Here is a 15,073-nt window from a genome sequence, read left to right as displayed (position 1 = left end):
GTGGCCACCTTCTAGGACCCGGAGCGTTTTCGTAACAGAAAAGGATTTCACTCCTTGAAGGTCCAACTAGTTGTCGACCATAACCAGATCATACTGGCAGTGAATGCCAAATGTCTGGGCACCTTCAGTGAGGCTCACATCCTGCGTGAGAGCGCTGTCTCTGACATCTTTAAGAGTCAGCCATAAGGACAATGCTGGATGCTTGGTGATAACCGATATGGCTTAGCCACCTGGCTGATGACCCCCCTGCATGACGCCAACACCAAGGTCGAGAAGCGATACAACCGGAGCCACAGAGACACATGCAATGTGGTCCAGAATACAATAACTCTGCTTAAGCGGCGCTTCAGATGTCTGGACCACTCAGGAGGGGAGTTACAATACAACCCTGAGCAAGTAGGTAAATTTGTGGTTGTGTACTCGATGCTGCACAACCTGGCTGTCAGGAAGGGCCAAGAATTGCCAGAAGGGACTGATGCTCCACCTCAGGAGAGAGAGGAAGAAGACTACGGGGGGCTGGACTCTGACCTAGGGCCAGACAATCAGGCTGGCTATGCAACAATGCCCACAACCCCCTCCAGACTGCAGGAAAGGGCCGATGGTGGCTTCATAGCTGCAAGACTCTTGCGTGAGGAGCTGATATCTGAACAATTTGCCTGAAAGAGCGTTGATGTGAGGGACAATGCTGACACACTGCTGTGTGTGTGCAGCTCAGACATCAATGGTGCCCATCAGCTTGGTGCCAGTTAAAGTTTACATTGATTGAAGTTAAGTTTTATTTCATGTTACATGTTAAGGAATCACTAGTGTGTAACGGTCCAGCTATCTGAGACAATGCGCAACAAGGTTATGTTCAATAAAAAAAATGTATACCAACATTGGTCTGAAATCACAAGTATCACAGGCAATAACACCCAACCCCCGCCCACACCCCACTTTTTCCATCATTGACATCAATCTAATGTTCAACATGTCCAGCAACACAGAATACAAAGGCAAAGCAGGAGCGTGGTCCCCAGCCCCCATACATTGCAACAAAATTGCATACACTCAGATGGAGATGTAACACAGCCATTACCTGCAGACATGCAACTCACTTTCCTTCCCCCTCCTCCCCTTCTTTTCCCACCTCTACCTCTTCCCCTCCTCGCTCCATGGCACCTGGCCAAGGAGCTCCTCAGGCGGTGCCTCATTGAGGGGGGGGGGGGGGGGAACGAAGGCAGATGCATTGGTTGCACGGGTACGGGAGTGGGGGGTGCCGAGGGGGCAACATTCTCTGATGCAGAAGCAGGATCTTGGTCCTTGCTCTCATCTGTCGTTCACAGTGGTGGTGCGGAACCTAGGGATGGAGTGCCGCGCTCTGGGACCACTGGGAGACCTGTGCCAGCAGGATTCCTGGCTATCGCATCCAGGACCTCGGACATCCGCGGAATGTACTCAGTCATGGTGGCCAGCTGTTGGGATATGCCCCCCAATGCTTCGATGAGCTGGTCACCAATGTCTGCAGTCCTCCTGGACAACTGTACCATCTCTCTGCTCTCGTGGCGCTCGTGGAACAGACCTTCCACGTCCACGAGGACTCCGCGGGATCGGTGCCATTCTGGGGACAAATGGGGTGCCCTGTGGCGAGGTGCTTGGGGCCGGTACCTCCAGAGTGGAGGCGGGAATGACCGGAGGACCACTAGATAGCCTTGGGATGGAATGGCTTCTGGAGCGTGGCGATGCAGGTCCCTCAAAGTCCGCGCTCTCATCCGTGGAGAACAGACCCAGCGGATTGACAGGCGAGAATCGGAGCTCCTCAACAACAGATGTAGGATCGTCTGGAGAGTCGGACCCCCACCTTCTGGCCTCTGTGGTCTTACCTGGGGCCGCGCTGCTCGCTGAGCTGCAAAACACAAATGAGGTTATTAGAGGAGAAGCGGGTGCTAGGGTCACAAGGTGAGTCCAGCACTCACACAGCATATGCACGATAAAAGCACCACCGCTCTCAAAATCATCACATGCATGACATTTCATGATCATCAACACATTGTGCATTGCAATGATTTTCATTCGGCCAGCATTATTTCCATGACAATTTTAGAAATCATCTATCATATATGATTGCTCGGATATGAGTGGATGTGGCATCTATTGACTTTACATTACGCAGTGGTGTAAGCTTTACTCACGTGGCATCACTTCAGGGTCTGCAGATGCATCCGTGGCTGTCCGGGTGTGCTTCCCCACGAGTGCGAACACCCGCTCCTCCATCTCAGTGATGTCGCTGGGGACTGGTGACCTCATCATCGATAGCTTCTTCTGTAAAAGGTGACAGGACGACATGGCATGAAATCATTGCGTGATATCATTGCTAGATACTGTCACAGAGACTGATACAACACATAATCATGATTACATCTGTCGGTTATTATGATAATTATCATTCTTTACCTAAAGACGTACACCGTGACCGCAGGCTTTGAGTAAAACATTCTCGGTAAAAGTGAAAAACCTCACATCTGCTGATAGTCACTCATGACTGTTACAAATCAAATTATATAAATACGTAAGTACATGTCAATCAATGTAATACTTACTCTTGCGGATCCCACAAGGTCGTTCCATCGTTTGCGGCATTGGTTACCCTCACCCTGGTCGCTGACGAGACCACCTCTGCTATCTCGGTCGATATCCTCTGGCAGGCCTTTGGGGTGGGCTTCCCACACCCTCCCTGTGTCAAATCACCCCTGCGTAACTTGACCTGCAGGAGGGAGGTATTTGCCTCATCCAAGAACTTCCTGGCTCTTTTGCGGCCTCCAATGTGCTCCTGTCCCACCTCATTGCTCTCTCCAACGTCAGTCTCCACAGCGTGCTGTGATGCCTCCTCCTCTCCCTCCATTATAGGTCAAATTAGGGCAAATATGTGGCTGGTAACAGCTAATTTTTGTTTCCCTACTTGCTCTGAAGCTCTAAAGTCTCCCTCCTTCTTCCCAAAGCAGCCACAGACACGCCTTCAGTCCATCTCAGCTCCCCCTCTCTCTGTCTCCTCTTCTGCGCATGTGATAATGACCCTTGACCTCCTGAATCGCGGGAATCGAGCATTGCCATGCCGTTGCTAAGGACGGTGACACTTTATGGCAGAAGGTCAGCGAGATTTAACACTACCACCCATTTCATATCGCTCGCGGTAACGCCCATTTTAAAAAATGGAGACTAGGTGCTTTGAGAATGGGCGAGAAGCCAACAATCTGAAAATCCTTTTTTACCGCCCATGCCGAAAATAATGCCCATTTTTGGGCGAGTACAAAAGTGGAAAATCTAGCCCATTGCCTTTTTTAGTTTCATTCTGTCAACTCTTTTTGCTAAGAGGGCTTGCTTCCAGCCTGTACCAGTGCTGCTCTTGAGCTGGTTGCTAAAAGTGCACAGAGGTAGCAGAGGGTGGTTAACTCTTATTTCCCCTTCTATGGGTTCAGCAAGTCTCCTGCTCTCTCTCCCCCACCCCCAATATGCCTGTGATTAGGACCTTCTCTGAATTAATGTTCATTTTCAGAGACACAAAACTGTCCATGTTTGCTTCTGCCTATTTGCAATTGTACTTCATACATTCAGACTTCCTTCTGTGTTAGCGACTGTCTCAGCATTCTTCTTCTCATGAGTGACCTCTCCTCCCAGGATAATGTTTGACCCATTTTCGAATGCGTTCACCCACAGTGGTAGAGTTTGAGATTCCGATAGTGCTGGGCACTGTGTGGAGGTCAGAATGATTCTTCGCAAACGATGCTGTGGGGACCGTTAATTTGTTGGAATGTAATTCAACTCATTAAAATCCATGAAACATTGCAGGTTCGAGGGGTGGGGAACAATTAATCGCAGCAGGAAGTTTGGAATAGTCAAGCTAGTTATGAAAAGTTTTGACTGAAGTGCCTGAACGAGTTCATTGCTTTTATGCCCTTTTCTGTGGCTGTAATTTGTGGAGCTTCACTCACTCTCTCATTGAATGTTCTACAGGGTACAGTTATCCGTGTCTTTTCCACCCCTGAGGGACAGAAACTCTACGAATTCAGGAGAGGAATGAAAAGGTAATTCCAGACTTGTGTTTGAAAATTAGATGAAGCGACTTTGGGTTTGATTTTTACTTTTTTTTAGTCCCAGTCATAAATTTATTTGATTCAGTTTTGTGTTCCTGTTTAGTCTCGTCACAGCATGCGTCACTGCTCGGCCTGGAGACCAGGCACATTGCCTACTGCTGGGCCAGTGACATTGCTGCTTTGAGCTGACCATGAAAGGTGCACAAAAATGTCTGATGGTGACCCATGCTCTGATTCTCCCTCACTCGCTACCACCGGGAGTGGTTGAAGCGAATAGTATAGATGCATTAAAGGGAGGCAAGACAAGCATATGAGGAAGAAGGGAATAGAGGGTTATGCTGATAGATGTAGATGAGGAAAGATGGGAGGAGGTTCGAGTGGAGCATAAACACCGGTGTGGACTGGTTGGGCCGAATGGCCTGTTTCTGTGTCGTATATCTTGTGTAATCTGAACCAGGCTTAGCAGCTCCCCGAGGTGGGGAAGTGCTGCCGTGCGATGGTCAGGGCCTTGGGCCTCCTTCCTACAAAGAGCAGCACGCTTGTACAGCAATAAAACCATAAAGAAATGACTATATGTTTGGGTTCAAGAAAATTAATTTCCTGTTTTGCACAAGGCTTTTTCTATACTTCTGCATGCTCGCAAGGTGGAAAGGTTTGAATGCTAGTCACATCCCACGTAAGAGATTGGACAAGTAGGAAGGAATCGTCTGCAGTGTGATGAGTTAGGTTCCTTCAATGGCTCGGAATATTTATCTAGTCAATCATATAAACCAGGAAAAGTTGCAGATTTGATCCTTGGTTTGTGCTGAATTAACTGATCTAAACTGAGGGTCGGAGTAGGGGCAGCACAATTGGCCTCCGCGCCCCTGGGTTAGGGCGCCGTAAATCAGTCAGGGGTCCCATACCCCACTCCCTTCTGGAAAGGTGTATCTTTGACATGAGGCAGATGCTGGAGCAGTGCCCACCCGCTCTGGCAGTGGACCTTCAAGGCTCTAAGGAAAGGTTGTTTAAAAACAATGAGGTAAGTTTGCTCCTCAGAGAGCAACCTGAGGGTTTTCCAAAGGTAATCAGTTCCCTCTAGGATCAGTCACCTTTTATCGTTGGAGTTTCTGGGACCTTTTCTGGGCAGATCATGTGCCAGCTCTCACATGCTGTGAGATCCACTGAGACTTCATAAAGGTGGAATGGGTGGAATTTCCCCAGATACTCCCACCCCTTGATGCAGGGGGTTGCACAGAAGATTCACCATGGGAATTTAAAGGGATGTTATTAATGAAGTGGAAACCTAGTGCCCTAAATTTTTGTTCACCTTTAGGAATAACAGAAATTCCCATTTCAGCCCCAGGAATTTGGGGGAATCTGTTATTTTGATGCTGGCATTGCACACAGGGGTAATTTCATTCAGCTCCACTTTAATTCCCTTCATCTTTACAGCGTAATGGTTCTGATACAGTGTAATTTTTCTTCTGCGACAGGTATGTAAATATTGGCTCGCTGGCCTTCAGTAAAGACTCACAGTTCCTGTCAGCATCAAGTAACACGGAAACTATTCACATCTTCAAACTTGAACAGCCCAGCCAAAGGTACAGTCGTCTCTCAAAATATTCCTTACTAGGACTGGACTAGACGCTCAGTCATTCACATTACTTTCTGTCAGACAGTTTGACTCCAAGGGAGGGCCAGGTCCAGACTGCGAAAGTTGTTATTCTTTCAGCGTAGGCTCCACTTCATAAGTTCAGATATTTTCTACATGACTCACTCTGTCATCTTGTTAATACCATGACTGAAAATTTGAGTAACATTCCCAACTCCCAACCTTAGTACAGAATCGGAGATTTGCATCAGCCTGTATAAATAGTCTATCTGGATATCTGGCCAATTTTAACCAAGAAAATACTAGCATATGTATTCAGGGAACTAATGTGAAGTTAATTTAACAAAGATTAAGAAAAAAATGAACCTTTGGCAACACCATCTGAGTCTGAGTAATTTTGCCTGCGGTCCTGTGAGAATAAGGGGCCGAAATCGAGCCCTGCTCCAAATGGGGCGCACCTATCGTTTTTTTTTTTAAAGTGTTTCACCACCCCATCAGGGCGAAGAATCCGGAGCAGTTCAGGAATTGGAAGCTTTTTTTCCAGTCAGAGCGATTTCGCGAGGCAGAAGTGCGTGCGGGTTGGAACGGCCGTCGCTCCAAGTCATCAGTGCTGCCGTCAGTGTCCCTCCCCCTTCAGTTAGAGGAGAGGGCCGCTGCGAACTCTGCAGCCACTTTAGTGGCAAACACTGCGCCGAACCTGTGGGTATAATTGTAGGCCCGACCTGGCAGTCAGCCGACAGTAAGAAAATAAAATGGAGTCGTCAGCATTTAAGGGCGGACGCGCCACCCAGCCACAGACAGCTCCCCGCCGGGGAAAGCTGTCGGGGGCACCGACCGTCAGCGGGGCAATTCCGCACGGGGCAATTTGGAGGCAAAGTACCACCTTGTTACAGTGCCATATCACTCCGTTTAACCATGCACATATGTTGGCAATGGGCGTAGACAATGGGCAAGGATTGGGCTTGTCTTTGTTGGATCTGTGTTCACAAAGTCTCTTTGTTCAGGCTTTTAGATGATTTGGGCAAGCTACTAGAATGTCATCAATAATCCTACCTTGGGTGGGGGGGGGGGGGGTAAATGAATCATGGGGGCAGATTTTCGTCTCCTCTCCGCTCTGTTTTTCACCCCGGAATGACGGCAGTGTGGTCTCCTGGGCGGGTAGTCAGCCTTCAGAGCCCCGCAGCGATCCTCGGGTCCAGTTTTGTGGCGGCGCTGAGCCTGGAAGAGCTGCGCCGGTGTACAACACCCCTGGTTGCGACACTAGCGCGAGATTTGACTCGGTCTGACCCCGCAGTGTGCCCTGCAGCACGCCCCGCAGTGAATGCCTGGGAAATCAGGTGGTCCAACGATACCGACAGTGGAGAGGTAAGTAATGGACTGCTAAGCTAAGTGTGATTGTTTTTTCTTCTATTTTGTTTGTGATTTATGCTGTGCTGGTGTGGGCAATGTTTTGGGAATGTTTTTGTGGCTTTTTTAGGGTTTTTCTCCCTCCCCCCACAATTGTCTCTCGGAGCACTCCCGGCCCGGCACTTTAAAATCGGGAGCTTCCCATGCTAGCGCCCAAGAGAAATGTACAATGCCTCCCTTAGCGCTGCACCCCCTTACTCAGGGCCCAGCTACTCAATGTTACCTACTGAGGCGCAAACAGTTTCCAGCCGCAAACTTTAGCGCCCGCCGCCATTACCACCCCAAAAACATCAAAGCCGAAAATCCAGCCCATTAAATCTTACCGTACAGAAGGAGACCATAAGAACATAAGAATTAGGAACAGGAGTAGGCCATCTAGCCCCTCAAGCCTGCTCCGCCATTCAACAAGATCATGGCTGATCTGGCCGTGGACTCAGCTCCACTTACCCGCCCGCTCCCCGTAACCCTTAATTCCCTTATTGGTTAAAAATCCATCTAGCTGTGATTTGAATATATTCAATGAGCTAGCCTCAACTGCTTTCTTGGGCAGAGAATTCCACAGATTCACAACCCTCTGGGAGAAGAAATTCCTTCTCAACTCGGTTTTAAATTGGCTCCCCTGTATTTTAAGGCTGTGCCCCCTAGTTCTAGTCTCCCCGACCAGTGGAAACAACCTCTCCGCCTCTATCTTGTCTATCCCTTTCATTATTTTAAATGTTTCCATAAGATCATCAGTCATCCTTCTGAACTCCAACGTGTAAAGACCCAGTCTACTCAATCTATCATCATAAGGTAACCCCCTCATCTCCGGAATCAGCCTAGTGAATCGTCTCTGCACCCCCTCCAAAGCTAGTATATCCTTCCTTAAGTAAGGTGACCAAAACTGCACGCAGTACTCCAGGTGCGGCCTCACCAATATCCTATACAGTTGCAGCATGTTGCAATTTCTCCCCATTCAAATAATATTCCCTTTTACTGTTTTTTTTTCCAAGGTGGATGACCTCACATTTTCCGACATTGTATTCCATCTGCCAAACCTCAACCCATTCGCTTAACCTATCTAAATCTCTTTGCAGCCTCTCTATGTCCTCTACACAACCCGCTTTCCCATTAATCTTAGTGTCATCTGTAAATTTTGTTACACTACACTCTGTCCCCTCTTCCAGGTCATCTATGTATATTGTAAACAGTTGTGGTCCCAGCACCGATCCCTGTGGCACACCACTAACCACCAATTTCCAACCCGAAAAGGACCCATTTATCCCGACTCTCTGCTTTCTGTTAGCCAGCCAATTCTCGATCCATGCTAATACATTTCCTCTGACTCCGCGTACCTTTATCTTCTGCAGTAACCTTTTGTGTGGCACCTTAGCGAATGCCTTTTGGAAATCTAAATACACCACATCCATCGGTACACCTCTATCCACCATGCTCGTTATAGCCTCAAAGAATTCCAGTAAATTAGTTAAACATGATTTCCCCTTCATGAATCCATGTTGCGTCTGCTTGATTGCACTATTCCTATCTAGATGTCCCGCTATTTCTTCCTTAATGATAGCTTCAAGCATTTTCCCCACTACAGATGTTAAACTAACCGGCCTATAGTTACCTGCCTTTTGTCTGCCCCCTTTTTTAAACAGAGGCATTACATTAGCTGCTTTCCAATCCGCTGGTACCTCCCCAGAGTCCAGAGAATTTTGGTAGATTATAACGAATGCATCTGCTATAACTTCCGCCATCTCTTTTAATACCCTGGGATGTATTTCATCAGGACCAGGGGACTTGTCTACCTTGAGTCCCATTAGCCTGTCCAGCACTACCCCCCTAGTGATAGTGATTATCTCAAGGTCCTCCCTTCCCACATTTTTGGCATGGTTTTTGTGTCTTCCACTGTGAAGATCGAAGCAAAATAATTGTTTAAGGTCTGAGCCATTTCCACATTTCCTATTATTAAATCCCCCTTCTCATCTTCCAAGGGACCAACATCTACTTTAGTCACTCTTTTCCGTTTTATATATCGGTAAAAGCTTTTACTATCTGTTTTTATGTTTTGTGCAAGTTTACTTTCGTAATCTATCTTTCCTTTCTTTATTGCTTTCTTAGTCATTCTTTACTGTTGTTTAAAATTTTCCCAATCTTCTAGTTTCCCACTAACCTTGGCCACCTTATACGCATTGGTTTTTAATTTGATACTCTCCCTTATTTCCTTGGTTTTCCACGGCTGGTTATCCCTTCTCTTACCGCCCTTTTTCACTGGAATATATTTTTGTTGCGCACTATGAAAGAGCTCCTTAAAAGTCCTCCACTGTTCCTCAATTGTGCCACCGTTTAGTCTGTGTTCCCAGTCTACTTTAGCCAACTCTGCACTCATCCCACTGTAGTCCCCTTTGTTTAAGCATAGTACGATCGTTTGAGACACTACTTCCTCACCCTCAATCTGTATTACAAATTCAACCAGACTGTGATCACTCATTCCGAGAGGATCTTTTACTAGGAGATCGTTTATTATTCCTGTCTCATTACACAGGAGCAGATCCAAGATAGCTTGCTCCCTTGTAGGTTCTGTAACATACTGTTCTAAGAAACAATCCCGTATGCATTCTATGAATTCCTGCTCAAGGCTTCCCCGTGCAATTTGATTTGACCAATCGATATGTAGGTTAAAATCCCCCATGATTACTGCCGTTCCTTTTTCACATGCCTCCATTATTCCCGTGATTATTATCCGCACCACCGTGAAGTTATTATTTGGGGGCCTATAACAGTGACTTTTTCCCCTTACTATATCTAATCTCCACCCACAATGATTCAACATTTTGTTCATTAGAGCCAATATCGTCTCTCGCAACTGCCCTGATATCATCCTTTATTAACAGAGCTATCCCACCTCCTTTCCCTTCGTGTCTATCTTTCCGAATTGTCAGATACCCCAGTATGTTTAATTCCCAGTCTTGGCCACCCTGCAACCAAGTTTCTGTAATGGCCACCAAATCATATGCATTTGTAATGATTTGTGCCGTCAACTCATTAACTTTATTTCGAATGCTGCGTGCGATTAGGTAGAGTGTTTTAATACTAGTTTTTAAACCATGATTTTTAGTTTTGACCCCTCCTGCAGCCCCTTTATATTCATACATATTGTCCCTTCCTATCACCTTGTGGTTTACACTTACCCCAGTGCTACTCTGCTCTGTTGCCTCCTGCCTTTTGCATTCTTTCTTGGGGTCCTGTTCATCTGAGCTCTCACCCACTCTAACTAGTTCAGAGCCCTCTCCTGGGTTCCGAATACTCCTTGCATTGAGACACCAAACTTTCATGCTTGCCTTTTTTTTACACTTTGACCCTTTAGAATTTTGCTGTACAGTGGCCCTTTTTGTTTTTTGCCTTGGGTTTCTCTGCCCTCCACATTTACTCATCTCCTTTCTGTCTTTTGCTTTTGTCTCCATTTTGTTTCCCTCTGTCTCCCTGCATTGGTTCCCATCCCCCTGCCATATTAGTTTAACTCCTCCCCAACAGCACTAGCAAACACTCCCCCTAGGACATTGGTTCTGGTCCTGCCCAGGTGCAGACCATCCGGTTTGTACTGGTCCCACCTCCCCCAGAACCGGTTCCAATGCCCCAGGAATTTGAAACCCTCCAAGCTGCACCACTGCTCAAGCAACGTATTCATCTGAGCTATCCTGCAATTCCTACTCTGACTAGCACGTGGCACTGGTAGCAATCCTGAGATTACTACTTTTGAGGTCCTGTGTTTTAATTTAGCTCCTAGCTCCTTAAATTCGTCTCGTAGGACCTCATCCCTTTTTTTTACCTATATCGTTGGTACCAATGTGCACCACGACAACTGGCTGTTCACCCTCCCTTTTCAGAATGTCCTGCACCCACTCCGAGACATCCTTGACCCTTGCACCAGGGAGGCAACATACCATCCTGGAGTCTCGGTTGCGGCCGCAGAAACGCCTGTCTATTCCCCTTACCATTGAATCCCCTATCACTATCGCTCTCCCACTCTTTCTCCTGCCCTCCTGTGCAACAGAGCCAGCCACGGTGCCATGAACTTGGCTGCTGCTGCCCTCCCCTGATGAGTCATCCCCCTCAACAGTACTCAAAGCGGTGTATCTGTTTTGCAGTGGGATGACCGCAGGGCACCCCTGCATTACCTTCCTTGCATTGCTCTTCCTGCTGGTCTTCCACTCCCTATCTGGCTGTGGACCCTTCACCTGTGGTAAGACCAACTCGCTACACGTGCTACTCACGTCATTCTCAGCATCGTGGATGCTCCAGAGTGAATCCACCCTCAGCTCCAATTCCGCAACGCGGACCATCAGGCCCATCGTGTCAGTTCCAGCTCTTTGAAAGAGTTCTCAAATTAGTCCAGTTCCCCTGATCTTTCCCTATGCCCTGCAAATTTTTCTTCAAGTATATATCCAATTCTTTTGAGAGTTACTATTGCTTCCACCACCCTTTAAGGCATAACAAGGCGCTGCATAAAAAAATGTCTCCTCATCCTACCCCTTGGTTCTTTTGCCAATTATCTTAAATCTGTGTCCTCTGATTAACCACGCTCCTGCCAGTGGGAACAGTTTCTCCTTTTCTACTCAATAAAACCCTTCATAATTTTGAACACTGGTAAATCTCCCTTGACCTTTTTAGCTCTGAGGAGAACAATCACAGTTTCTCTAGTCTCTCCACTAAAGATATCATCCCTGTTACGATTCTAGTAAATCTCCTTTTCAAACTCGGGTTAGGTTATAATAACCCCCTTGTCTTTGAAGCTCAGAGACACAGGCATCGATAACCGATATTTATGGGAGGGAGCAGGGAGAACAGTTTTAGAAACATAGAAAATAGGTACAGGAGTAGGCCATTCAATGAGTTCATGGCTGAACATGCAACCTCAGTACCCCATTCCTGCTTTCTCACCATACCCCTTGATCCCCCTAGTCGTAAGGACTATATCCAACTCCTTTTTGAATATATTTAGTGAATTGGCCTCAACAGCTTTCTGTGGTAGAGAATTCCACAGGTTCACCACTCTCTGGGTGAAGAAGTTTCTCCTCATCTCGGTCCTAAATGGCTTACCCCTTATTCTTAGACTGTGACCCCTGGTTCTGGACTTCCCCAACATTGGGAACATTCTTCCTGCATCTAACCTGTCTAAACCCATCAGAATTTTAAACATTTCTATGAGATCCCCTCTCATTCTTCTGAACTCCAGTGAATACAAGCCTAGTTGATTTAGTCTTTCTTGATAGGTCAGTCCCGCCAACCCGGGAATCAGTCTGGTGAACCTTCGCTGCACTCCCTCAATAGCAAGAATGTCCTTCCTCAAGTTAGGAGACCAAAACTGTACACAATACTCCAGGTGTGGCCTCACCAAAGCCCTGTACAACTGTAGCAATTTAGGAAAGCCGGAAGAACAGGCCAGCTGGGGAGAGATGGGAGGGAGGAATCAGAAAGGGTGGGTGAGGGCGGGGGTAGATCGGAGACTGCGGCCGGGGAACACACAGGAGGGAGGGAAGGATCGAAAAGGCCGAGTCAGTGGGAGATCATGGGGGGAGGTGGAGATCAGGACAGGTGAGCTGGGGGTTGTGGGGAACACTCCTGGCCTACAAACAGTGCTGGAAAGGCAACTTGCCTGCTGTCTCCAGCAGTCCTCGTCTCCCTTTTAGCTGCCGGATTTTCCGAGGCTGGGGAAACCCGGCCAGCCAGCATTAAATTTTAAATGGAGGTAAAATCTGAGACTCGCAGCCTCATTAGAATATTTAAATGAGGGACCCACCTCCTGAGAGTGTGTTGGGGTGCCCGCCTGCATTAAAAGGTGAAAGCGGGCGGGTTCGAGGTGTGTTGGATTCGGGTTTAAGATTTTTAACATTACACCCAACCCAATCCCACCCGTTTTGGGGAGTTAAAATTAACACCCCCTTCCCCCTCCCCAACACAGCAGCTGAGAGACACAGGAATATTTTGAGGAATGTTAGAAATTTGGAGGAATAATCCAAGTGTATAAAAGAAATAAAGCAAAATAGTCTCTCCTGACCCCTCTTCCTCTCACTATATCATGCAAACTGCATTGTTTAAAGCTTGCCAAACCACATTCGACCCTGGATCCAGCATCAATGAGATTCCAAGCAAAAAAATGTAAAATTCTTCAATTCTCAACAGCAGTGTTTACAATACGAATTGAAGTTCCCTCATATGAACTGCTGGACCAGTTTTGTTGCAGTGCATTTTTCCACCACATAGAGACACCACATAACCTTTTATTTCATCTATTATGCTACATGAGTAAAACTGGGGCCAATAAAAATAAAATGAGCCAACCCATCCTGTAACTGTGCTAATTTTTAAATATATATTGTGCACACTATTTTAAACTTCCTGAGAGTAAGAACAGTTGGCTTCATGTCCCAACCTATCCTTGTATTGGGCTGCAAGCAAAATATTAGAGAAAGTGAGTCAACTCAGGTAAACTCTGATAAGAACATAAAAACATAAGAAATAGCAGGAGTAGGCCATTCGGCCCCTTGAGCCTGCTCCGCCATTCAGTGACATCATGCCTGATCTTCAACCTCAACTCCACCTACCTGCACTATTCCCACATGCCTTGATTCCCTTAAGGGTCAGCTGTGGCTCAGTGGGTAGCACACTCGCTTCTGAGCCAGAAGGTTGTGGGTTCATAGTCCCACTCCAGGGACTTGAGCACGAAAAAAATCTAGGTTGACACTCCCAGTGCAGTGCTGAGGGAGCCTGCACTGTCGGAGGTGCCGTCTTTCAGATGAGACATTAAACCGAGATCCCGTCTGCTCTCTCAAATGGACATAAAAGATCCCATGGCACTATTTCGAAGAAGAGCATGGGAATTAACCCCGGTGTCCTGGCCAATATTTATCCTTCAATCAACATAACAAAAAAACTCATTATCAGGTCATTATCACATTGCTGTTTATGGGAGCTTGCTTGTGCACAAATTGGCTGCCACATTTCCTACATTACAACTATGACTACACTACAAAAGTACTTCATTGGCTGTAAAGTGCTTTGAGACGTCCGGTGGTCATGAAAGGTGCTATATAAATACAAGTCTTTTTAACATCCAAAAATCTATCGATCTCTGTCTTGAATATAGAGCCTCCACAGCCCTCTAGGGTAGAGAATTCCAAAGATTCATAACCCTTTGAGTGAAAGAAATTTCTCCTCATAGCAGCCCTAAATGGCTGACCCCCTTATTCTGAGACTGTGAACCCTGGTTCTAGACTCCCCAGCCAGGGGAAACATCCACTCAGCATCTATCCTGTCCAAGCCCCTTAAGAATTTTATACGTTGCAATGAGATCACCTCTCATTCTTCTGAACTCTAGAGAATGTAGGCTAGTCGACACAGTCTCTCCTCATAGGACAATCCCCCCATTCCAGGAATCAGACTGGTAAACCTTTGTTACACTCCCTCTACGGCAAGTATATCCTTCCTTAGGTAAGGAGACCAAAACTGTACAGCGTACTTCAGGTGTGGTCTCACCCAAGCCCTATATAATTGGAGCAAGACTTCTTTATTATACTTTTGTGATAAAGACCAACATAACATTTGCTTTCCTAATTGCTTGCTGTACCTGCATGTTAACTTTCAGTGATTCTGTACAAGACTGCCCCCAATATTGGTCCATATTTTCAGTTTAGTGCCAATGAGTTTGGGTTTTTAGACGGGAAACATGACTGCAATTATTTTAGTAAGTGAGGACGGATTTTGCAGCCTAGACGATTTTCAGCTAGTGCTACTGAACCATTTTTAGCCTAAGCACTGCCCATTTCTTGGCTATAACGAATTTCATAACCCATAAAATGTTGTAAACGCTCAGCAGGTCAGGAAGCATCTGTGGAGAGAGAAACAGAATTAACATTTCAGGTCGGTAACCTTTTGTCAGAACTGGAAAATGTTGGCTTATCATAGTCTCTAAAATAGATTTGATCTTGTATTCATTTGCATTGAGCTGAAAAAAAAACAC

The 15,073-nt window shown here is 46.6% G+C and overlaps 1 protein-coding gene across 1 annotated transcript in view; it reads left to right on the top strand.

Annotated features, from left to right (window-relative positions):
* Nucleotides 1-15,073, top strand: part of wipi1 (WD repeat domain, phosphoinositide interacting 1) — a 110,516-nt gene that overhangs the window by 75,616 nt on the left and 19,827 nt on the right. Inside the window, exons 7-8 of the mRNA XM_070857729.1 lie at nt 3,991-4,061; nt 5,546-5,653. Coding sequence (XP_070713830.1) covers nt 3,991-4,061; nt 5,546-5,653 — 179 coding nt within the window. The remainder of the gene's footprint in view (nt 1-3,990; nt 4,062-5,545; nt 5,654-15,073) is intronic.

The sequence above is a fragment of the Pristiophorus japonicus genome, chromosome 16, assembly GCF_044704955.1.
Source record: "Pristiophorus japonicus isolate sPriJap1 chromosome 16, sPriJap1.hap1, whole genome shotgun sequence".
Taxonomy (NCBI): Eukaryota; Metazoa; Chordata; class Chondrichthyes; family Pristiophoridae; genus Pristiophorus; species Pristiophorus japonicus.
This window is presented reverse-complemented; position numbering and strand designations above follow the sequence as displayed.